The sequence below is a fragment of the Coloeus monedula genome, assembly GCF_965178545.1.
Source record: "Coloeus monedula genome assembly, chromosome: 4".
Taxonomy (NCBI): domain Eukaryota; kingdom Metazoa; phylum Chordata; class Aves; order Passeriformes; family Corvidae; genus Coloeus; species Coloeus monedula.
The window spans coordinates 75,326,548-75,351,626 of record NC_138784.1 but is presented as its reverse complement, the minus strand read 5'-3'; the positions used below and the strand labels follow the sequence as shown (position 1 = coordinate 75,351,626).

Sequence of the window (25,079 nt, the reverse complement as noted above, 5' to 3'; positions counted from 1 at the left end):
TTCCATTTTGAAATGGGTTTTTCTGCCAAAAAAAAAAAAAAAAAAAAAGGGAAGAAAAATCCATTTTAAATGTGATATTTTTTCCCCCACAAAAAAATAGAAAAAAAATTAAACAGATTTCTTTAAAATTTCTCTTTTAAAATGCATTTTCCCAGAACTTCCATTTTAAACTGGATTTTCTCACCAAAAATATGGCCAAAAAAAAAAAAAATCTATTTAAACCCGATTTTTCCGCAATTTCCATTTTAAACTGATATTTTTCACAACTTCCATTTTAAACAGGATTTTTCCACTAAAAAAAAAAAACCAAAAAAAAAGGGGGGCAAAACCCCCACCTATTTTAAACCGCTCTCCCTCGATTTCCACGTCAAACCGGCTTTTTGCGACGGTCCCGCTCTGCCGCGGCCCCGCGTCCCTCAGCGCCCCTGAGGCGGGAACGGCCGCGACCTTCCCAACATGGCGCCGGCCGCCCTGGCCCCCCGCGCGCCCCCCCCCGACCTCCCGCTCATGGTCGCCCCCGCCGCCCTCGCCCTCCCCAAGATGGCGGCGGCGCGGCGCTATGACGCCATACGTCCCGCTCCCCCCCTCTCGCTGTCCCCGGCCTCCTCCGCCGCCGCCGCCGCCGCCGGTCCCCGCCTCCCGCGCTCGCCACCGCGGCGGCCGAGGGCGACCCGCGCCGCCGCCCCGCTCGCCCCCCGCCCGCTGCCCGCCCTCCGCCCGCCGCGGCCCCGCGGCGCGGGCCCGCCGCAGCGCAGCCGCTCTGAGGTGAGCGTCCTACCGCGCAATCTCCTCCAGCCCCGGCGCAGCCGCACCAACGCGGGGCCCCCGCCGCCCGCGCCCGCTCCCCCGGCGGCCGCGACCGCCCGGCCGCGCCGGGCCCGCGGGGCCGCCCCGGGGCCGGGGCAGCGCGGGGGGGCCGGGACGGGGCGGCGGGGGGAGCGGGCCGGGGGGCGGCGGGTGCGGGGCGGCCCCGGAGCGCTGAGCCGGGCCCGGCCGGGCGGGGAAGTTGGGCCGCGGCCGCAGACATTGGCGGGGCTTTTCGCTTCGCCGTTCTCCCTGGTATTCTCGGATCGCCTTCATTTTTCCTTTTAGCCCTCCCCACCGCTTTTTTTTTTTTTTTTTTCCTCTTTATGCTTTCTTATTGTTCCCCTTCACCCCCCCTCCCCCCTTTTTGTTTTCTTCTTTTTTTTGCCTTCACCCACCCTTTTTCCTTCACCCCCACTTTTTTGCTTTCACCCCCGTTTTTTTACTTTTCACACCCCCTTTTTTCCCCTTTACCCCTCCTTTTATTTCCCTTCACCCCCACTTTTTTCTTTTCATCCCCCCCATTCCTCCCCCCCCCCCAGAATCAATAAGGTTGTAAAAGGCATCAGAGATAAATGAGTCCAACCTTGATGAAATTCCTCTTCATGCCCCCTTTTTTCCTCCTTTACCCCTGTTTTTTTCCCACTTCGCCTCTTTTTTTTTCCCCCCAGAATCACAGAACCGACTAGGTTGGAAAAGACCTCTGAGATCATTAATGAAGTTCCCCTTCATTCTCCCTTCCCCCCCCACCATTTTTTCCTATCATCCCTCTTTTTTCCCCTTTTATCCCCCTTTCCCCCTCCCCTTTATTTTTCTTCACATTTCCTACGTGTATAATTTTCCTCCTTTTGTACAGGAGGTTGGGAGCGAGTTGAAACGTGTTAATCACTCACCTCCCCTCCATTTCATATACCCAAAAAAGGGGTGCAAATGGCCTATAAAAAAGGGGTGTAACTGGGTATGTATTAATATACCCAAAAAAGGACTCGCAAACATCTGGCTCAGGACAGACCTGGCTGTGACTGAGGTGCTCAGGACCTTCTTAGCATAAATAATAATTAAGGGACAGAAATAATTCAGCTCAGGACTCTTCCTGCGTTTGAGGTTACCACGTCTCAGCTTTCTTGCAGCTACAGATGATTTTCGTTGCGTGGGGAGATGTTTTCTCGCTTCAAGTTTGGTAACTTTGCTTTATATTTTAATTTTTTTTTTTTCTCCACTGAACTGTTATTTCCAGTTTGGGGAAAATTTGGGGGTTTTACCTTAGGCAGGGCCCGGCTGTTGTGGTTTTGTCTCTGAGTTTTGCTGCTTTCCAGGCACAGTTTTAGACCCTCTTCCCATGTCCTGAGAGGATTCCCAGTATGAACTCATGTTCATCCTCACTTTAGCCTTTGTTTCATCCTCTCCTTCATCCACATCACAATTGCTCCTTTTTAAATTCTCTCACAGTGAACTCTCAATGCCCAAATACTGGGGAAATGGGTGAGGGAATTGTTCATCTTTTTAATTGAAGTTTTCGTGCTGGTGGTAAAACTGGGAGCAAGGATTTTTTTTTTTTCCCATCAAGGGTGAAAGAGGCAGTGTGTGATGATGGTACCTTTGGAAAGCCCAGGATTATATAAAATGGTTTTTCAGGGTTTTAATCTTGCTCATCCATCCCTGGAAGTGTGCAAGGCCAGGTGGGACATTGGGGCTTGGAGCAGCCTGGGATAGTGGGAGGTGTCCCTGCCATGGGCATGGGATTTAAAGTCTCCTCCAACCCAAACCGTTCCATGATTCCATCAAGTGTTACAGTGCAGTGTTTATTTAAAGCCTCTCATCTTCCTCTGTAATTTCTGCACGTGTTTGGTGTTTTACAGAGCGTCTCAGTTGGTTTTAATGGAGTTTTATTGCATCCCAGTTGTTTTTCAGTGGCCTCACATCATTTTTGTGAGGTTTTACGATGACCTCTTGTGCACAGGCCATAAACACAGCGAGCTTGGGAGCCCTGGGCCTCATCCCTTGCGGGGTTTGTGCAGCTCTTGGAATATTTTAGGATTTAGGAAGTGTGTGGTCTGATGGAGGTAACTTGGCCAGGACAACAACCATCCCGTTCCAGGAGTAAATTAAGCCATCCTGGAAAACCCAGCTCTGCCAGTGGGACTCCTTGGTGTGGGTTAAGGATTGCAGCTCCGTGTGGCTCCATCAGGAAAATGTGTGGGAAGATGGAGGGAATTAAGCTGTGGAGACGGCCCAGGGAGGTGGTGGAACACTTCCCCATCCCTGGAATTGTTCAGAACCTGTGGATGTGGCACTGGAGGCCGTGGTTCAGTGGCGAGCACGGCGGTGCTGAGTTGATGGTTGAACTCGATGGTCTTGGAAGGTTTTCCCAACTTTAACAATTCCATGATTCCATGAGCAAAGGCCACTTGGCTCCTGGGGGAGGTTGGCCACGGTGGGGTTTTTCCTGTCAGGTAATTGTCTGGAATTCCCTGGACAGGAGCCCCGTGCCTGGGCAGCTGCTCCGATGTCCACCTGGCAGCCCACGGGTGTCCTGGCCTGAGGAATTCTTCGTGTGTTGGAATTTCATAACTTTTCTCTCGCTCAGGAGCCTGAATCACCTTTTCTCAGCCTTAAACCAGGCAGTTTCACTTCTGGCAAGCTCAGGCCTGGAATATTTCAGCCTTGTAAGGGAAACCAAGGAACCCCAGGAGAGTGGAGGAGCCCAGACTGGGAGCACTGGGACCACTGTGTCCATCTCCCTTGTAGGCTGTGTCATGTCCAGCTTCTGCCATGTGCATGTACAAGCTCTGGGAATATTTCCATTGCTTTTCCAAAGAAGGGAAATTTCCACGCAGTTTCTCTCTCTCAAAGGCTTTGGGAATTACTTTTTATGCATTACCCTTCTCTGATCTGGGAAATTGTCTTCCAGGAAGGCAGCAGGGCACAGTGAACTCTGCTGTGCTCCTGTATCTCTTTTACCAAGAAAATGGAATCCAGACTTTTCTACATAAGAACATTTCGTGCTGTCAGTAGGAATGGTGGGGCTGTGTTGATGATTTTCGGTGCAGGGAGTTCTGTGAAATTCAGCCTTGGACTTTTATCTTCCTTACGCCGCTTCTGAAGATGATGTGTGGGAAAAAAACCGCAGTTCAGATATTTTGTGTTAGTCATTACCCAGTGCCCGAGGTAGTTAATAAAATAAACCACCTTTTTTTTGGGTTTTAAAATGACTTCTGCTGCACAGTGGGGATTTTACTTGTACTATTCAGTGCCCCACCACCCTCTGGGGGCAGAACCTTTTCCTGATCTCCTGCTAAACCCCCCTGACAGAGCTCCAGCCATTCCCTTGGATGAAGTGGCACCCTGGCCCTGGCACTGGGGCGGTGTCTGTGTGTGTTTAAAGGGAATCCATCCTCTCAGGGTTTGGATTTCAGCTGTTTGTTACGTCAGTGCAGTGGTTTCCCACATTCCCACTGTTGACTGTGGATCCACACCCCTGCCCCGATCCATTTATCACTTATTGTAGTGAAGGAATTTGTGTGCCTGCTCTTGTGAATCTCTTCAGCATCTTGTTTTCCCTGGGAATCCAAGCCAGGTAAATAAATCCTGGCAAAACCCCTCTGGTTTCCAAATGCTGCAAGCTGTGAAACTCAGAACAGCACTGGTGTCTTTTATCTCCTGAAACTAAAGCTTCCACCAGAAATTCTCACCGCTTTTCCAGCCTGAAGGCTGTAGTGGGCTGTGGGAAAGGGTTTAAAGTCCAGAGTTGGGCAGAGCTTTTTGCCAGGGCTGGAGGAGCCTCTCACCACTCCAGGCTAAACCTGGGCCGTGCAGGACCTTCCAGCTTTGGGGGAATTCAGGTTTGTTCTGTACCCACTGCAGCGATTGCAATGGGGTTCAAAATTGGTGTTTTCCCTGGTTCTGGTCCTTCTACTTTTGCTTTTTTTCCCCAAAACTGCTGGGACTGATCCAGTGGCCAGGTGGACAGTCCCACGGGGAGGGTTGGCTGGAGAGAGCCTGTTTTCCTTTGGGAATAGCACAGCTACAACCAGGAGCAGTCCCTGTGTTCTCAGCAGGAGCGTGAGAGGGTGCCCAGGTAACCAAGGCTGTGCCCCTGCTTGGTTTTGGAGCTCAGGCTGCATTCCAGTTTTTTTGGGAAGGACTCTGAGGCTGCTCTGGGTTTGTTGTGGATGGGTTGCTGCCAGACTCCGAGAAGGAGTCCAAGAGGGAATCCCTTCTACTGCCAGATGGAACACGGGGAGCTGCAGGCTGTGTTTGGTGGAGCTCACAGCTCGTCCTGATGCGCGTTGACATTTTGATGTCAATGAAATTCCATCTTGTTTTTTCCCTCCCGAAAAAACATAGACGTAGCTGTACAAAAACATCCTGAGGATGCTTCAGGATGGAAGGTGTATTCCAAATCAGTAGGATTTGGAACACCAGAGTCTCCTTTTCTTCCTGCTTTCCACCCTTTTCTCAGGGCCCGTGCTGCTTTTGGCGGGGAGTGGAGCCTGGTTTTGTGCTGGAGGGTGGAAGCAGGTGTCTCCTTGGTTTCGAGCGTTATTTTTGTTGGGTGTTGGTGACTCTCAGCCTCTGCAAGGCAGATGTGTGAATTATTTTACCTGTTTGTGTGCTGCCTGTGGTGCCTATAAATTATAAATGGCTTGCTCAGATCCTACAGACCTGAGGAGGGAAACTCAACTTTTTTGGTCCTGCAAAATTCATCTGACCTCAAATGCATAAGGAAGAAACAAAGAAAGTGTATTTTCACTCACAGACCACGTTTGCTTGTAACTAATGTGACCAAGGAAGCCAATCCAGAAGTAACCGAGTCCCTCCCACTGTTCATTACATAACCATCTAATTAAAGGAATCAAACAGGGATGACTTCCAGGCTTGGAAAACTTCCCCCTAGTCTGGGTCAAAAATACTTGCAAGACCACAGCCCAGAGTGCCCATGTTTTATTTATGCTGAGAAATGCTGTGCAAATGAAGAAGTTTATTTTTGGTGTCGGCCATTAGAGTCTCCTGCTGCTTCTGCAGCCGCTTCCTTGGGCACCAAGAAAATCCTTTAACTCCTGATTTCCCTTTGGAAGGAGAAGGGACTTAAATAGTGCCGCTCCCTTCCCTCCCTAGAAGGAGCTGGTGGACTCAGAGCTCTTCTTGTGGTTGCTTTGGGTTGAAAGTTGGGTTGTTTTCAGGCTTGTTAATTCTGCATCATGGGCATTCCCAGCGATTTGGGGGCAAATCAGTGGATTTGGTCTCTTGCTCCAGAAGGAAACGGTGAATTTCCCTGGGAATGGTTGGAATACTTCAGCCCTGATAATCGGAAGCATATGTAGATGGAGGTGGTGGTGGGGAGACGTGAAAGGCATCTGAAGTACAAAATGTAGCAGCAAATAAAAATTCACGGTCCATTTTCAGCGTATCAAACACGGGGTTGGTGCAGGAGCCACAAAAACTTGGAATCCCCACAGGATTTGCATACCGTGCTCAAAGCAGGAAAAGCCCTGCTTGAGCACAGAGTTAAGGTGGGTCAGGGCTGGAATTCCAGGATGGAGCAGTTCTGGATGTTCTCCCCGGGTGTGGGGCTGCAGTGTCCCCTGTGCCCGTGTGGGAGGCAGCGGGGTACGGAGCGGGACATGGAGAGCACCTGGCCTGCTCACCAGGCTCCGTCAGGATGGAGAGGGAAACGTGGGAAGCAGCGTTTAAACCCAGCTTGGAGGTGCTTTCGACCTGAAAGACTCGCAGGCAGATCTCTTTGGTGTGGTTGGGCTGGAAATGCACTTTTTTTTCCCCTCCAGAAAACACAAATTTTAGTGGTGTGCAATGTGAGGCTGCGGGTGTGACCCACGGGATTTTCTCACGTACCTGGTGTGTTGTTTGCACAGGGGACAGTTTCCCTTTTCAGGGTCCTAGAGTCATCATGGAATTGTGGAATGGTTTGGATTAGAAGGACCTCAAAGCTCATCTCATGCCATGGGCGGGGACACCTCCCACTGTCCCAGGCTGCTCCAGCCCCAATGTCCAGCCTGGCCTTGGGCACTTCCAGGGATCCAGGGGCAGCCCCAGCTGCTCTGGGAATTCCATCCCAGCCCCTGCCCACCCTCCCAGCCAGCAATTCCCAATTCCCAATCTCCCATCCAGCCCTGCCCTCTGGCACTGGGAAGCCATTCCCTGCCTCCTGGCCCTCCAGGCCTTGGCCCCAGTCCCTCTGCAGCTCTCCTGGAGCCCCTTTAGGCCCCGCAAGGGGCTCTCAGCTCTCCCTGGAGCTTCTTCTCTCCAGGGGAACATTCCCAGCTCTCCCAGCCTGGCTCCAGAGCAGAGGGGCTCCAGCCCTGGAGCAGCTCTGGGGCCCCTCTGGACTCTCTCCATATCCTTATGTTCATTAGTTCCCAGTAGATTTTCTCGGGAATTTTTCCTCCTTGGGTGCATCTTCTGCAGCCAAACAGATGCGTTCTTGAACCACTTGAACATCAAGAAGGGGTAGCCAGGCTGCCATTTAGGGTGGAAGTTCGATAATTAAATGTGGTTAGGGCTGTGTTATCTGTTCTTACCATGTGCTGATCTTGTTGAGTTGATGCCACGTGACGACCAAGTCCTTAAGGCGATCCATCCATCCTAATTTTGGGCACCACAAGAGAAAAAAGGTACAGAGGTGTTGGAGAGTGTCCAAAGGAGGGACACAGGGATGGCAAAAGGGCTGGAGGGGCCATGGGAGGAGCAGCTGAGGGGACTTGGTTTGTCCAGCCTGGAGGAGAGGAGGGGAGACTCACCGGGGGCTGCAGCTTCCTCAGGAGGGGCAGCTCTGATCCCTGCTCCCTGTGACCAGTGACAGGATCCAAGGGAATGGTATGAAACTGCGTCAGGGGAAGGTCAGATTGGATATCAGGAAAGATTCTTCCCTCAGAGGCTGCTGGGCACGGCCCAGGCTCCCCAGGGAATGGGCACATTCCCAAGGCTGCTCCAGGAGCGTTTGGACAGCGCTGCCAGGGATACCCAGGGTGGGATTGTTGGGATGTCTGGGCAGGGCCAGGAGTTGGATCGATGATCATGTGGATCCTTTCCAGCTGAGGCTATTCCATGATGTAGCCAAGGCTGGACAGAGCTTGTCCATGCTGGACACACGGTGGTCCTTCACAGCTCAGAGCCTCGGCGGGACGAGGCCGCGGCGTCTCTGTCGCCGCTCTCTTGCTCAAACCTTTCTGTGTAACCCACTCCCATTCTCTTTCCCTGTGGTAGTCCAGCATAACCACTGATCCTCTCTCTCCATAAAAGAGGATTCAAACTGGCAACATTTGCACCTTAAAGCAGCCAGCAAGGGCCACGCTCCATCTTTTCCAGCTGTAATCCTGCCAGGCTGAGGGCTGCGCCTCTGTGCTGAACCAGGAATGCTGTCAGCAAACAGCAGCCTCTGCTTATTGGGCTAGGAATTCTTAAAAGACCACTTTTGCCCGTTAATTAAAAAAGCTGAATTGACTAAAGATGGGTTACTCGCTTCACGCTGTTTAAAATGACTCCTGGGTTCTGCAGGTCTGAGGAAAATAGGTTAAAATTGGGATTTCTCTGTGGTTCTTTAAATAAAATGAAAGAATGTCTAAGGTGACAAAGTATTACCCCAGAGAATGGCATTAATCGTGTTCTGGTTCTTAAACTTGTGGCAGACCAGACATCCTGCAAAAAGATTTTGTGGAAAAAAGGGTTCTGGCCCAGGTGCTGCTGGTGGATACTGGTGAGGCAGAGTCACCACAAAGGCCTCCTGTGAACCCTGCAGAGCCTGGGGGCGAGCACGGGAATGCTAAATGAGAATTCCATCCAGTGGTTTACGGTTCTGTGGTGCAGTTTCGCTTCCAGTTTTGGGTTACACTCGGCTGGCACAGGCTGGGGTGTGGTGGTTGCCCTTCCCGTGGCTTTCCGAACCCTAAATGTGCCCTTTTTTCCTTGGGGTCTTCCTGGGGAGGGTTGATTCCAACTGGGATATTATTTCTTGATGCCAAAGCTTGAGGAGGGTCTTCAAGAGGACTCAAGAATCCACCTCATCCTTGTGTTCACCCTGTGGCTTCCTGCTGGTGTTTGGTGCTAAATATGGGAAATTAGGCTGCAAAAAGGACCCATTGCCAATCCCATGGTCCACGATGTGTCCTGTCGCATCACCCCACGGCAGCTTTCAGCAGCAAGCAGGAGGTTTTCTCCTAATAAATACGTGTGAAATCCTATTTGTTTCTTTTCCAGCCTTGCCACATGTGAAGTTTTTCCTGCAGGGAGATTTCTTTGCTCTTTGATGTGAGATTGTGACAAAGAGAGCACGTTAATAGAAGGAATTTTGGTTTTGTTTGCTAGAATCCATTGGATTTTAGGTCTTTTCGTGCTGAGACCGGGAGCATTGGGATTTTTTTTTCCCCCATCCTAATTAAAAGGATCATTTTACTGATGCTGTGCCACAGGAGGACGCTGTGGAATGAGAGCTGGTTCCTGTTGTTCCTCTTGGTGCTTGAGTCGCCACGTCTCTGCCAGCTGTGTGAAATAAGATGTTCACTTCAATCTTGATAGCAGAGGAGTAAACTGGAGTGTCTTATCTTGCTTTGTGCCTGGTATCAGTTGTGCTGCTGACAGGAGTCGCTGTCTCCAGTCCTGGAAAGTCATTCCCATCCAAAACCTTGCACAGCTTCCAGAAGGGCTTCACCATAAAAAAAAAAAGCTGTTTTTTTATCAAGTGGAGGTGTAGGCCTCTAAATTCTCCACATGAACAAGGCAGGATTTTTTTTCTGTGGAAAGTGGGATTTTGGCATTTAAATGCGCATTTTAAATGAGTTGTGGTAATAAGTGAGATATTAATCAGTCTTGTCCTGGTGAATGGTGGCGTTTGCTTATCAAACCCGCAGTGGTGATTCCCTCTAGGCACAGTTTTATAGAGGAGTGGTATCAAATTCACCCTAAATACAAATTAATGAATTACATTCACCCAGTGAGAGATGCCAGTGCAACGTGGAAATCATGGAAAGAGCTGCATTTGTGTGATTGGGAGTCTGGAATCACCTTCTAGGGACACCTGGACATCCTCTTTCTCCTGTCCCTGTGGAGAAAAGACCAGGAGAAGGTCTGGGACTGGCTCGGTGGTGGTAGTGATGGGAGTGGGGGCTTCTCCTGGGCTTTCCCAAAAGCTGGTGCAGTTGGAATTGGCTGGCACAGACCTCCTGGCAGCTCTGATTTCTCCTGGAAGTGATTTCTTAACCAGCATTGTCAGGAAATGCTGTGACCGACCTCTGCGTCCTGGCTGGGAGGTGGGTGAGATGTGGCTGCCAGGTACCAGCTGGCCCAGACAGAGGAGAAACAGAGCCAGGACAACACCAGGATTGGCCATTCCTCCTTTTTAAAGGTTGTCCTCTAATCCTCCCCTCAGCTGGTAGCAGCTCCTCTAACTCAGACCATCTCAGGAACCACCAAAACCGGATCGTTCCTGGCTGTTCTCATCGGAGGGAAGGCACAAATCTCTCAAAATGAGGTTTGAGGGACACCAGGATTTCAGTCATGGCTCCTGGTGAAAGTCATGGAATACCATCCCAGATGAGCTTGGCTCTTTGTGGTTGTTGTAACCATCAAAATGTGATCTACCAGAAATCTGCAGATGACAAACCAGGAGGTACCCACTCTCTGGAAAAACTGCCTAGAGGGTCTTGTGCCAGAACTGAAGAAGCAGGACTGGACAATTTCAAAGGTATAATTCCACTCAAACAGGATTGGATTTCATTAGTAAATGGCCAGTGATTGATTCCTTGCTAAGATCAGTTTTCACTTACAAATTATCCCAGGCTGTCTCTGCAGGGAGATTGGAGTTTATCGAGACGCGCAGCCGGAAGTTTGGAACAGCTTTTTAAATAACACATTCCTGTGCACTAAGTGCAGAGGAAGTGCTTTTTAATCTGATTGAATCCACAAAGTGTGACCCAGTTGACTGAAAAATCTCCTCCACATCACATCAACCCAGACCATCAAAGGTACTTTTGGTCCCTCCCCGTCGTGAGCTGCCAGCGGTGCCGATGGTGCTGTGGCAGGGAGGAGGAGGAGCTGTTGCAGCTGCAAACAGTTGGTAGTTCTTAAAATAAATGGGGGCAGCGTGGCCTTCCTTACCCTCCTGGGAGTGTGGAAGGAGCTCAGCAGGAACGTGTGTGAAGTCCTGGGTGCCACCAGCAGCATCTCGGTGAGCTGGGAAGCTGGAAACTGCTCCAGCCTTGCTCCGTGGCCAAGGGATGGAGATGAAGCAGCGTTTAGTGAGGAATCACCACGGCTCCCTCCGAATGAGGGGAAAGGGAAAAGCGAACAATGGCCAGAACCTAATTGAGAGGATGGTTTCCTACAGAGGTGCACGGAAGGGGTGAGCAGCACGGGGCTGCTGCCGCAGGACGAGCGCGCGCGGATCGCAGGAGCTCCCTGCAGCCGCCCCCCAGAACAAAAGTGCCAGTGTGATGTTGTTTAATGCAAAGCAAACGACTTATTTATGGCAGAGGCTTGAATCCATTAAAGGCACATTAAACTCCAGATGCTTGTCAGCTTCACAGAAGAGCGGAAGAGAGGCAGGAGGTGTTGCAGGTTTTCTGGAAAACACTCGGAGCAGGATTTCCCTGAAGTGAAACCGTGAGGGAGTGGCACCAGCTTGAATAATGAACCAGATTTTCTCTTTCTTTTTTTGAGATTCCCGTGTGGTGCCAGACAAAGTGCTCCGTGCTGGGCTCCTCTGTGGAGCAGGGTTGTCGGTAAGGAATTGGTGCTGACTGTGGCGCAGAGATCAAACAGAAAATGGCTTGGGAAAGGAAAGCCAGGAGTGTTTCCATTCCTTTGAAAGAAACGAGGAAACGAACCAGAAGGATTACTCCTGAGAGTGGGTATGGAGGATTGACCCTCTCAAATAAGTCCTTTAAATTATTTAGTTAAAAAAACCAAAGCAAATTAAACCAAAATAAATTAAAAACCCCGGGAGCATCTGATGTCCCCTGAGCTGACTGAGCAACCACAACGATGACTTGTCCCTTCCTTCCTCCATGTTTTTGCTGAGTACAAAGCATGGTTTTGGGGGAAATGATGTGAGAAGCCTTAATCTACCAGACTGTTGCAGGCCACGAGGTGTCCTGCTCTGTGTGTTTGGGTGGGTCCACCACCAGGTGTTGGGTTTAGTGGTGACCTTGGCAGTGTAGGGGGACAACAATTGGACTTGATGACCCTAGAGGGCTTTTCCAACCTAAACTATCCCACGATTCCGTCTTTTCAGTGGTTCAAAGCCTTTGGAGGGTGGTGGCCTTTCTCCTGAGTCTCATCCTTGGGAAGGGGAGAAGTTCAGTGACCTGACCAGCCTGAAATGGGAACAGGGACAGTCCCCCGACCTCATTAATGTGTCTGTTAAACTAACTGGGGACACTGATCGCTTGTAAAGAGGATTCTGAGAAAGTTTTCAGAAGGTGTTCTCCTTAATCCTCTCTTTTTCTCCCTTGCAATTTCCAGCTCCTCGCAGAGAGGGCAGAGCTGCTGCTTGAGCTGGGGACATCCATCCTGTAAGGTTCATTGCTGGGATGGGATTTCCTTCTTGACAAAACATCTGGTTAGGAAAGGTTGAGCACCCTGAGCAGGCTGTGTGGGAGCTGATCTCTCCATTTGCCATCGGGGATTTGCTAATTCCTGCATTTCAGTTAGGAAATGTATTCATTTTCATGTTGATGCTGGTACAGAATGCAGGGGAGCTTTTCCCGTTTGGTTTTCCACCCGGAATGGCTCACTCTTGATATGAAAATATGAAGGCTGAATTCTGACAATCAGGATAATTAGCAAAGAAGCAGGTTTTGTAAGAAAATCAACTAGATTGATCTATTTGGGCACAAGATCCTTGTATTTGGTGTTTTGGATGCTGTTGGTTGTTCCCACCCCATTTCTGAGTGGTGGAATCATGGAATGGTTTGGGTTGGAAGGGACCTTAAGCCCCATCCAGTGCTCCCCCCTGCTTTGGGACACCTCCCACTATCCCAGGCTGCTCCAAGCCCCATCCAGTCTGGCCTTGGACGCTTCCAGGGATCCGGGGGCAGCCACAGTTGCTCCTTATGTCTGATCTAAATCTTCCCTTTCACACAAAACTTTAGCCCTCCATTCCTCAAGGTCCCTTTCATGGTTGGATCCTAGGAGGGATCCAACCACACACACATGGCTGGAGCAAGCTGTGCGTGCTCACAAGAGGGCAGAGCAAGCAGGTCTCTCAAAATCTCCATATAATTCATATTTTGCTTCCTTTCAGAATTATTTAACCCACCAAAGAAGCGAGAGCTAGCGATTCTTTTATTTATTGCTGATCTGAGCAGGGTTTCGAATTAATGAGGTGTTGGATGAGTTGGTAAAAGTGGCCTCATGATTTAACGTTCCAGGGGATGACTGCTCATCTCCAGGTTCAGCCTCTCTCAGAGTCGTGTCTCCTGCAGTGTCTGAAGCAAAACCTCTTCAGTGGGATAAAGGTTTAATTCCAGCCCTGTGTGTGTAAGGGAGTTTTTCCATCGTGCTGCTGTTCCTTGTGATTTTTTTCTGGTGTGGACTTTTTATTTTGGGCTCAGTTTTAAGCAGCCATTAACCTGGATGGTGGTGGTAGAGGACGGTGTCTGTGGGGATTTATGGGCTGAGTTACGACTTGTTCCAATCACACCACAGAGACCTTCATTTCAATCCATGCGGGTTTAAATTCGGTGTAGAATTAATGGGGTTTACGACCAGTTCCTGTTGTTTTCTGGTGGTTTGAGTGGTGCAGCTCTGCTGTTGCCTCCTGCATCTGGTGTTCCTCCAGCAATGGTGTCAACAGCCACTGATCAGGGCTGACAGGACATCAAAGGAACCCCTGACATGCTCGTGAAGCAACTGCGCTGTGTGATGAGAGGAGCTTTATCCTCATAGTTTTTATAAGCACTTTAAATGACTTCCAAAATACTTCTGGCTGTCATCCAAGGCTTCTGGACTAAGCCACAACTACCAGGAAATGTCTCCGCAGGCACCGTCGCGTCATTAGGCTTTCCCTGCTCCTGAAACTGCTCTGGTTTTGGGAGAAAAACAGGGATCAACATTCCTTTTCTGGAATGGTGAATGCTCATCTCCAGAGCTAACCAGGAACAGCTTTCCTTTCATCCCCTGTGCCCGGATCCCTGCTCAAATCCAAGCCCCACCCTTCGGATGCGTCAGGGCGACGCTTTGCTGGGGCAGCAGCGGCGTCGCCAGGTTGGTGACACCTTCACCTGCCAGTCAAGGTGTTTGCCCACAAAGCCTGGCTTGTATCAGGAATGCTTTGGGAATAATTTGAATATGGGAATGACTTCCCAAGGTTTCAGTGTTTGTGGCGTTAGGTGTAGGTTTCCTTTGGGTGGGAGGTTTCCTCCCCGTGGAAATGGCATCGGAAGCATCCGTCGTCTTGGGGTCTTGTCTGCTGATGGACTTTAAGGTCACTGTGCTCTGTCAGTTATATTCTGATCACATTTTTCCACGGATTTTTGCAATTTTAGTGGAAATGCCTCAAGCTGCATTGCTCCAGTGAGAAAAGCAGCAATGTCCCCTTTCAGGAAAAGCTCGGTGGCTTGGGAAATCCGTTAAGCTGGTCCATAGGGATTTACTTGAAATATTTTTTTCCCCACCCGTTTTTCTCTGGTGATGGCAGGATGAGTTTCTTGGAAGGAGCTCAGGGCTGATTGCTTCTCCAGCAGAGATTTTTGGTTTGCTTCAATGTACCTCAGCGTCTCGGTCCCTTCCTCGCTGGCACTGCTGGAACCCCTGCTATTTTTGGATGGTGCTAATATTACAAGCCACGTTGTAAACAGGGTTGGACAACAGCAACGTCGGACTCCAGCAGCTTTTTAGGGAGCACTGGGAGTCTGAAGCTGGATTGGCTTTAGCTGTAGCCTCAGTGGCTTTGTGATAGTCTGACAACAACAATTCTGCTGTCCCTCAGGCTGGAATATTCCAGCTCTTCCCCCAGCACTGCCAATCCCACCACTAAACCATGCCCCCTGTTAAATCCCTCCAGGGATGGGGACTTCCCTGGGCAGCCTGTTCCACTGACAACCCTTTTGAAATGTTCCCTAATATCCCATCTAAACCTCCCCGGCACAACTTGAGCTCAATTCCTCTTGGCCTATGGCTTGGGAGAAGAGACCGACTCCCAGCTGGCTGCAGCCTCCTTTTTGTTTGGACAAAATAACCCTCTTGACAAAGTGGTTTGGGTTGTTCCCGTGTCTCACTGACCCCTCCGTGGCATTCCACGATCTGGTGTCAGTCTGGAGCTGTAATTCCCTGACTGTACTTACAAGGTCAGAATCTCTTTTGTTTATTTTCTTGTTCCCTGCAGCTGGTCACCTCTTCCTGCTCTTTGCCCCAAGCAGGAACAGATTCTCTTTGGGGAATCTGTTTTTGAGGGTTGAGGTTCTAATTCTTCTGTTTGCAAATATATTAGGGATGTGCCGTTTCTTTTCCTCAAATGTACGGCAGGCACAGACTGAAAATATCCCTGAGCCTCCCGTCCTGGTCCTTCTGCACAGATTTGTGTTCCCAGTGTGTGGTCCAGGGCCCTGCTGACTCTGTAAGCTGCTACTTTGCTCAGTGCTTTACCACTGGATGCCTTAAATAAATCAGCTTTCTGTGATATTTGTGCTTCGGTTGTGATGGTTTTGCCCTTTTCTGGACTCTTGAGTCCAGTTCTGAGCCCCTCCTGATCAGAAAGACATTGAGGGGCTGGAGTGTGTCCAGGGAAGGGAACAGAGCTGGGAAGGGGCTGGAGCAGCTGAGGGAGCTGGAAAGGGGCTCAGCCTGGAGCAAAGGAGGCTCAGGGGGGACCTTGTGGCTCTGCACAAGTCCCTGACAGGAGGGGGCAGCCGGGGGGGTCGGGCTCTGCTGCCAGGGAACAGGGACAGGAGAGAGGGAACGGCCTCAGGCTGGGCCAGGGCAGGCTCAGGGTGGGCATCAGCAGGAATTTCCCCATGGAAAGGGTGGCCAGGCCTTGGCAGGGGCTGCCCAGGGAGGTTTGGAGTGCCCATCCCTGCAGGTGTCCAAGGAATTCCTGGAGGTGGCACTCAGGGCTCTGGGCTGGGAGCAAGGTGGGCATCGGGCACAACTTGGACTCGATGGTCTTGAAGGGTTTTTCCAGCCTCAGTGATCCTGGGATTCTGTACTGGCATCCTCGTTTGTGTCCTGAGCTATTGAGGTCAGAGGAGATTTGTGTCACCCTCAGGCCTCTTCCCCAAAAGCTGGAACTTGAAGGGGCAAAACCAAGTCCCAGCTTTGACCCTTTAACGTGCGGGTGAGGGACGCGGAATCTCAGGGCTGTGGGAGCCTTGGGGACCTTTCCTCCAGCAGAGATAACAGTGTCTGGCTGCTGTGCCCTCTCTGGAAGTGTGGATTTTTCCAAACTCTTTAACTTCAAGTTTCTCTCCTGGCTCCTGGTGGAGTTATTTTCATGTCACAGACATCCCCTGTCCCCGGGGGAGGTGATCTCTGTCCCTCGTGCTCACAGACCGTGCTTTTTGTCTCCTCTGCCAGTGACTCTTAATGGAAGAACACGGAGTGACCCAGGCAGAGCACATGGCTACCATCGAAGCCCACGCCGTGGCCCAGCAGGTGCAGCAGGTGCACGTGGCCACCTACACGGAGCACAGCATGCTGAGCGCTGACGAGGACTCGCCCTCCTCGCCCGAGGACACCTCCTACGACGACTCCGACATCCTCAACTCCACGGCTGCCGACGAGGTCACTGCTCACCTGGCAGCTGCAGGTAAAGCCAGGGGGGTGCTCCACACCTCCTGGTCCGTCCCACCCCTGGGATGTCCCAAATTCCCCCTGGATTCTCCACAAGCTCTGCCGGCCGCTTGAATCCCCCATCATTTCTGTGTGGATCACAGAGGTGCTGGGAATTGCTGGTTTATACAGAGGTCCCTGCTAAAATGCTGCCTCAAACAACAAAATTAAAATACCAAATATGTCAAAGAGCAGAACTTATTTCAGGCCCCACATAAACAACAGCAAAAATAACCCAGGAGCGCGGCGCGGCAGTGCCGAGGCAGGGAGAGCCCACGTGTTAGGCCTCTCCCAGGGAGATCCACAAAAGATCCTGATTATCTCTGGACTGGGAAAGTATTTCAGAATCACAGATTCCTCCCAGTGGAGCCAAATGTCCTCCAGGTTGGCCTTGTAGTTGGCCTCCACTAGCAGAAAAATGGAGTGATCAATAAGCATGGGGTGTCTGGCCACTCTGTATCAGACTTTATCAGGTGAATGAAGCTCCTGATGTGCTGGAGCAAACCTGTGAAGTTCCACCAAGCCCTGAGCATCCCATTGCCCTTTGCTGATGAATTTCTCAGCCTCCCATCCTGCAGGATTTTTTCTTCCCCCTTCCCTTCTAGCACACGGGATTTCCAGGCCCGGGTGGTCTTCAGAAGGCTCTGGTAGGACGCTGCTGGGAACTCTGGATTTTCAGTTTCCTTCCCATTAGAACAGGTCCTTAATCCCTTGGGAAAGCCTCAGATTACTCCTGATGCTGTAGTTGAGGTGTCCACGCAGGATTTGTGGTGCTGGACCTGGTTTCCTCTTCCCAGCCACCAGCATCTCCTCAGATCTGTCAGTTATTCAAAGCCTTGGGAGTTTTTCTGTACGTTTGGAAGGTAAAATACGGAATTCTGTGATTGTAAGGAAAACTTTAGGCTGGAATATGTGACTTTCACCCAGGACTGAGCTGGGGATTTGCCAGCTTGGGGAATGGAACCTTTCACTACACCTCCAGTGCTGCAGAGTAGAGCTCAGGGAGGAATTTGTGTCACTTGGCTCTGCTGGGGAGACCCTTGGCACCCATCCCTGGCTGGGCTGGGGGGGTCACAATGACAACATCCTTCCCAGTTCCTGAGCTGCTGGTGCTGACTGACCCTCTGTGGTTTGATTTCCAGGCCCTGTGGGGATGGCAGCAGCTGCTGCCGTGGCAACGGGGAAAAAACGGAAGCGACCTCACGTGTTTGAGTCCAACCCCTCCATTCGGAAGAGGCAGCAGACACGTTTGCTCAGGTGAGCACCCACCTGTCCCTGCCACCTCAGGGTCCTCCAGCCAGCCCTGGTGCCCTGTGTGGTCACACCAGGTGCTGCCCAGAAGTCGCCCAGCTCGGGGATTTGTTGGGAATGTCTTCCTGGAACCCAAGAGTTGTGTTTTAGTTTGCATTAAAGGGTTAAATTGCGGTTCTGCTCATCTCTAAAGTGATTTTATGGTCACCAGGACTGGCACTCTGGTGGATGCACTGTTCTGTTTTAACCCCAGCTGGTCACCAGTAACAGATCCTGAGTGGCTTTAGTGGAATCTGGAGCTCCATCCACATCCCAGCTCGGCTGTGGCATAAAGGATTTATCTGCCTCATGCAAAAAGCCTTTTCTGCGGGGTCAGACAAATCTGGGAATAAATTCAGCGTGTGCATATCCAAATTCCCTTTGCCACTGGACAAACCCCACATTGAAGAGCGACCCGGCCTTTAGAGCACAGTTTTAGGAAGAATAATCAAGGAGAGATCCCTGCCTGAGGTGAAACACTTTTTCTGCCTTTAGAAACTTCCTGTGGAGACACTCCAGAGCCCTCCAGGTGCTGCATTCCAGGTGCTCTGAGGCTCTTTGCCCACCTGATGGCCTCCGAGCCGCGCCGGAGCCGAAGGGACTGCGCAGCCCTTCCAGCCTGGAGACACCCCCTGCAATTCCATGCTCTGGAAACATTTGTGAATACTGGCTGCTGCCATTCCCTAGTTTTTGGAACAAAGCAGTTCTTGCTTTTTGTGCTGTTTGGGATCTCATGGGGCAGTTAAATTATTGGGCAGAGTTACTGCTGGATAATAATCCTTGGGAGTGAATTGCCTGCCTTTTACAGCTCCATTCTGGTTTTCCCTCCTTCCCTCAATGTGTTTATTGCAGTGTTTCTGAAGAACAAACTCTTTTCTCCCTTGAAATATGAACAATATATTTTTAAGGAAGCTGCTCTGTGAAGGAATTATTTCTTCTCCTTCCACACAACTGCTTCATTTTATTACATTAAGAAAATGACAAAGCATCATTTTTTTTTCCCACTCTGATCAGTTGAACACGTGTTTGTGCTGGATTTTCACACCACTGGGAATCACTGGAAGTTCAAACTACAGATTTTGGGATCTGTGTGTAGCTGGTGGTGCTCCTGGTGGGTCCTACAAACAGCAGGTTCTGAAATGAGCAGGACAGGGACTGAGCTGGCCCCTCATGGAGTGCTCAGGTTTTCTGAGGAAAACGCTACTTCCCTCTTGCTTTTGGAGCTTCTGCCACCATTTCTGACTCTTGCCCTACCCAAAAGGGAATAAGAGGCAGAAAATATACAACAGAACATCTTAATTCCAAAGGGAGTTGCTGATGGGGCAGGTGTTGGGACACCTGGGGTTCCTGTGCTGCAAGATTTCCAGGTCTTGCCTATCCTGTAGCTTGAATTCCTACAGATCTGGATGGAGCAGGACTTTGGTGCTGGAGAATTGCACTGTTGTGATCTGAATGCAAAACAACCTCTGTCTGCAGGCCTCTTGTGATGAATCATTCAGGTGCTTCAACAAAACACAAGTTTTGTGTTGCTAAGACAGAGCGGGTGTGCAGACTCTTGCTGCCCCAGCTTTGCTGCTCTGCTGATTTCTCTTTTCACATCAATGAAAAAAGCAGAGAGAGGAGAATAATTGACATTTGAGCTGCTGGGTGACCGCAGGGAGCACAGCAGGCCTGCGGAGCGGGGGAATAAACCCAATCTGTGGCCAAGCTGAGCAGCTGGGGCTCCATTTCTCACCTGCTTTGTGCAGGGGCAGCGCTGAGGAAGGGAGCTGGCAGTGAGAGGGCTTGTGTTTCTGCAGGGCTTTCAGCTGATGCCCACTCCCTGTTTTCCCCCCGTGTTTTCAGGAAGCTCCGGGCCACGCTGGATGAGTACACCACCAGAGTGGGGCAGCAGGCCATCGTCCTGTGCATCTCACCCTCCAAACCCAACCCTGTCTTCAAAGTATTCGGTGCTGCACCCTTGGAGAATGTGGTAGGTGTCCCTAGGAAAGTGAGGTAAGAACTTCCTCACCTTCTCTGCGGGTTTTGTTCTGCTCAGGGCAGCCTTGGAAGCCTGGTTGGGATCTGAAGGTCGTGTTTCAAACCCTGGAAAACAGAGTTTAGGTTTTATGGACCTGGTTGAGTCAGTGGTCTCAGAGATCTTTTCCAGTCTTCATGATCCTGTGATTCCCTGACATGAGGGCAGCACTGGGGTCCTCTTTTCTCTTCAAGAGTGGCTGCCTGGCACATCTCACCAGGGGGGAATATCCTGGATTAAAAATCAGAGGGAACAGCTCATGATCACAGAATCCCAGGATCACTGAGGTTGGAGAAAACCTCCAGGATCATTGAGTCCAAGCTGTGCCCAATCCCCACCTTGTTCCCAGCCCAGAGCTCTGAGTGCCACCTCCAGGCCTTCCTTGGACACCTCCAGGGACAGGGACTCCAAACCTCCCTGGGCAGCTCCTGTCAATGCCTGACCACCCTTTTCAGGAAGAAATTCTTCTCAGTATCCAGCCTGCCCCTCCCCTGGCCCAGCCTGAGGCCGTTCCCTCTCTCCTGTCCCTGTTCCCTGCGAGCAGAGCCCGACCCCCCCCGGCTGCCCCCTCCTGCCAGGGACTTGTGCAGAGCCACAAGGTCCCCCCTGAGCCTCCTTTGCTCCAGACTAAACACCCCCAGCCAATGACATGTTTGAGCTCAGCTCTGCTGGCAGTTCCTGCACCTTGTAACAGACCCTGCCCACCACAAGTCTGGCTTCAGAACTTTTCCTTTCATCCCATAAATTCCTCCCTTGCCAGTGTTACTCCAGGTTTCATCAGCAGCTCTTCCATGGGGCCGAGCCTCCGGGGCCGCTGGGTATTTCCTGCCAGCTGTGCCCCTGTTTGCTCCTCCTGCTCTGCAGCGCCTTGGGGAAGGTGGCTGGGCCTGCATCCTGCTCCTCTCCTGGTGCTCCTCACCTTGTTTACCTGAGCCTAACAACTCCCCACAGGTACGCAAGTACAAGAGCACCATCCTGGAAGACCTGGAGTCGGCGCTGGCCGAGCACGCTCCGGCCCCTCAGGAGGTCAACTCGGAGCTGCCACCCCTGACCATCGACGGCATCCCCGTCTCCGTGGACAAGATGACCCAGGTGAGCAGCCACCCGTGGCTGAAGCAGGGAAAAAGAGGGATATTTGCATCTTGCAGTCCTGTTGTTTTGTGTGGCCTCCTCTCCAGGGGATGGCTCTGATCTCTTCTTCCCCCTGGGGCTGTAACAGCTCAGCTCGTGGTTGGATGTGGAGCTTTGTTAGTGGCACTTATTTTCTCTGTGAAAAAGAAGTGCTGGTGAGGAGAGCTCAGGCTGCTGGGAGCATTCCCCATGGAGCTGCTTTTGGCACCTCCCAGAAAGTGGGAACAGGGAAAATGTTTGTTCTGTGCTCTGTCACAGTCTTTAGGCACCGAGGTTGGGAGGGTCACTTGTGGACACCTTTCTGTGTCCTGTAGTTCATTCCCTCCTCTGGTTCTTGCTGTGCATTGGGGCAGAGTTTGCCACAGATTTAACCCCAGATCAGACCCTGAGTGAGATATTTCTGTTGGAGACAGGGAATTACCTGCCCTGGGCATGTGGAAGATTCCCTTCCTCTCCAGGTCCAGCTCCTTGCTGACCTCACTGCTAGGACAAAGTGGAGGGGACTCCCCAGGGAAGCTTCATCTGGAGGGAAATCTCCTTCCCCAGGAATGCAGGAACTGAATTCAGGCAGGTGTGTCCTGCAGGAGGCTCTGGGTACACCCTGCTGCACCAGAACAAGTTCTAAATGCTGAAAGGCAATTCTTTCCAAGGGTGGAAAGGGCAGCACACACAGAGGTGTTGGAGCAGGGCAGAGAGCTGCAGATGTTTCTGTGCTCTGCAGAGGTCACACCCTGCTCAAAACACCGTTTCTGTTTCTTAGCGGAATCAGACAAGCTCACACTAATAGTAACATTTTATTGAGTTGACTGTGCTTTAGCTGGTACAGATCATTTTCCCAATCCCTGACAAATAAGGCAAAACTCATTTCTTGGATTTTTAAACTACTGGGAAAGGTGGCACCTGCAGGAGCTGCTCGCTGGCAGCTTTTGCTGTGAACCAGTAACAGTTCCCCGTGGAAATGTTCTTCTCCTCTTTGTCCTGCAGGGCCTTTGCTCAGCCAGCCCAAAGTGCTGATGTAGAGCCTCTTGCTTCAAATCCTCTCCTGCTGCTTTATGGTGAAACAAGGATCTTTTTAGGAATGGGCCTCATCATTCCAGCACAGTGAGGTAGCTCAGAAGAGCTTTGTGGAAAGGTTTCTCCTGAGCTGTGCACAGAGGTGCCATCATTTTTTGTGGGAATCTTGATTCCCAGAGCTGCCAGTATAATTATTTGTATGTGCTGGCAAAAAAAAATGAGCTTTTTGGCAACTGAGTTGCACAGAACCCTGTGAAACACTGGAATAAAAATAAATATAAATATAATTAGGATGGAAAATTATATAAATTGTATATAAATATAATTAGGGACTGGAAAAATGAGGCCTCTGCTTTCAGCAGGTGCCAGCAGGTGGGTGTAGAGGTGTCATCAGTGAGGAGGTGAAAATAACTCTCCTTTTAATTGCTCTGCTTCCCTGGTGGTCTGGAGGGAAATAAAGCCTTTACTTGCTTGGGCAAAGATGTTTCTCTGACCTTGGGAATGGAGAGTGTCACCCACGTGGGGTGGGCAGGAAAACCCGTGTCCCAGTGGGATTTTCACCCTGCAGCCTTCACAGAGGGGAATCTTGGTGCTTTCTGGACTTTGGTGGCAGCTGAGTTTGACCCTAAGTTTGTTCTCAGTTGCTCAGTGATGTGATTGAGGAGTAAGATTGGGTAATCTGAGCTTAATCAAGCTGAGGTCAGTGCTTCAGTCAGCTCTCACTGAGAGTTTTCTGAGCAGGTGATTTGTCCTTTCATCTGACTCTTTTTAAACTTCATACACCCCCATGATTTATAACCTGCTTGTAGGAGCCAATAAAAGTTATTCTGGGCCTCTCAAAAATCATCGTGGTGCCCGTTCACCTCCTGGCAGCTTCGTTCCTGCTCTCCCAGCTGGTCCTTGGCACGTGGCAGAGGGAGAATCCCTGTTGGAATCAGCTCCCATGCAGCTGAGCAATAGCCTGGAGGGTTTTCCAGCACTGGGAAGTGCAGCAGGGATGGATTCAGGGATGAGTGGTCACTTCCAGCTCTCGTGCAGTTGCTGCTTTTCCCTCTTCCAGGTGCACCTGAGGTCCTGCATGGACTCGACTTTGCTCCAGAGATCCTGAGGCTGAGCTGTGGGGATGTGTAGAAAATTCCCAGCCACAGCTTTTGCTCCATTCTAGAAACCACTTTCCTTGTTGTTTCCAGCACTGGGGAGCAGTTGGAACCCAGCTGGCTGTGCTTTGTTGCATTTGGGATTGGGATTAGCCCAGTACCATTAACCCTTGAACTTAATGTTAGAAGTTACAACACTCAGCCTGTGTGAAGGGGTGGCAAAGAAACATTTCTCACAGTTTCTCCCAAACCCTCCGTCCTGGGAGTTATCTGAGCCCTTTCCAGGCTGCCAAGGGCACAAACTGGAACGTGCCACTGGGTTTTTCCAGCGGATACTTGATTTTTGGCTGGTTCCTGGAGGGTGTCAGCAGAACCGTGGCTCCTGCAGGTGAATGTTCCCACCTGTGCCCTGAGGGATGTGGGGGCTTTGTGAGGGGGACATTACCTGTATCAGTGCCCCGGCCTCGTTAGGGCACTAATTAGCCAGGTCCTCTCTCCTGACAGTGCTGCTGATTGTCTCCCCCGTGGATTAAAGACAAACCCTCCTTAACAAGTACCATGAGTAGCTTGAGCCCTGAACTCCCATGGACCAGTAATTAATCCAGCTGGAAACAAGGAGCCTGTTGCTGATGGCAGTGCAGGGGAAGGAGCTTTTAACTGTTTTTGCACCAGGCAGCTCAAAAAAGCTGCTGTTACCAGGTTTGTGTGAATAAATGGGGCTTCATTCAGGAAAGCTGGAGCATGTCAGGGTGACACGAGGGTCTGCAGTGGAAGGTGGATCATGGACAGGCTGGGAAAAAGGTGCTTTGTGCATATTCCATATGTAACGTGGAAAAGGCAGCTTGAAATGAGTTCGTGGCCAGCTTGGAGCCAGTGGATGCAGCGTCCAGACTCTGTCCAGACAAGGAAAGGGAGCTGGGGAAGCTGGAGCACAAGGAGAAGGGTCTGGAGAACTCCTGAGGGAGCTGGGAAAGGGGCTCAGGCTGGAGCAAAGGAGGCTCAGGGGGGACCTTGTGGCTCTGCACAAGTCCCTGACAGGAGGGGGCAGCCGGGGGGATCGGGCTCTGCTGCCAGGGAACAGGGACAGGAGAGAGGGAACGGCCTCAGGCTGGATATTGGGAAAATTTCTCCATGGAAAGGGTGCTCCAGCCCTGGCACAGCTGCCCAGGGAGGTTTGGAGTCCCCATCCCTGTTTGAATTTCAAAGCCCTGTGGATGTGGCACTTGGGGACATGGGCAGTGGTGGCTTTGGCAGTGCTGGGAACAGTTGGACTTAAAGGTCTTTTCCATTCCAAACAACTCTGTGATTCTGTGAAGTAATTTACTCTCAAGGCTCTGAAGGGATGCAAGGAGCTGCTCCTAGATGCAGTTTTTAAACTCTAAGTTAACGTGATTTCCTCTGGCATAGGGTGAGCTCTCCTCTTCCTGCTCTGCAGCTGACCCAGCCTTTTCCTGGTGCTCCAAGGAGTCCCTGGTACAAAACCAATCTTGTCATAAAACCCTGTGTGAGTTCTGTATTTATCTTGACAGGACAGGGCCAGAGGAGTGTGAGATTGTGGGTTCCACATTCGAGCAGTCACTGAAGCTCCATCCCCTTGCAGCATCTCTGTAAAGGATGCATCAGCTCATGCCTGAGTTCCTGCCACTGTAGGGACATGGAGTGTGGGGTTTTTAATGGGTTATTGTGGTTTATTTATTTCTTTTTTCTGTTTCAGGTTGGCTTGTTCTCTTCGTGGCAGTGTTTGAGCCACAAAGTGTCAATATAATGTGTGTTGGTGCCTTGGTGTTGTAATTTTGTTTCAGCTGATTTAATTTTGTTTCTGCTCTTCCACCTGCTGTCAACCTTGGGAGTCTTGGGAGAAGATGGCAACATGTTGTCCACCTTCCTTGGGCGTTCAGGCCTCTTCCAGTCGATGGCTCCAACAGGATGGAAGTTGAACAAAATAA

The 25,079-nt window shown here is 50.8% G+C and overlaps 1 protein-coding gene across 1 annotated transcript in view; it reads left to right on the top strand.

Annotated features, from left to right (window-relative positions):
• The first annotated feature begins 664 nt into the window (after positions 1-664).
• NRF1 (nuclear respiratory factor 1) overlaps positions 665-25,079 on the top strand; it is a 58,835-nt gene continuing 34,420 nt past the window's right edge. Inside the window, exons 1-5 of the mRNA XM_082280138.1 lie at positions 665-765; positions 16,330-16,561; positions 17,727-17,841; positions 19,720-19,846; positions 20,843-20,983. Coding sequence (XP_082136264.1) covers positions 16,339-16,561; positions 17,727-17,841; positions 19,720-19,846; positions 20,843-20,983 — 606 coding nt within the window. The 5' untranslated portion in view covers positions 665-765; positions 16,330-16,338. The remainder of the gene's footprint in view (positions 766-16,329; positions 16,562-17,726; positions 17,842-19,719; positions 19,847-20,842; positions 20,984-25,079) is intronic.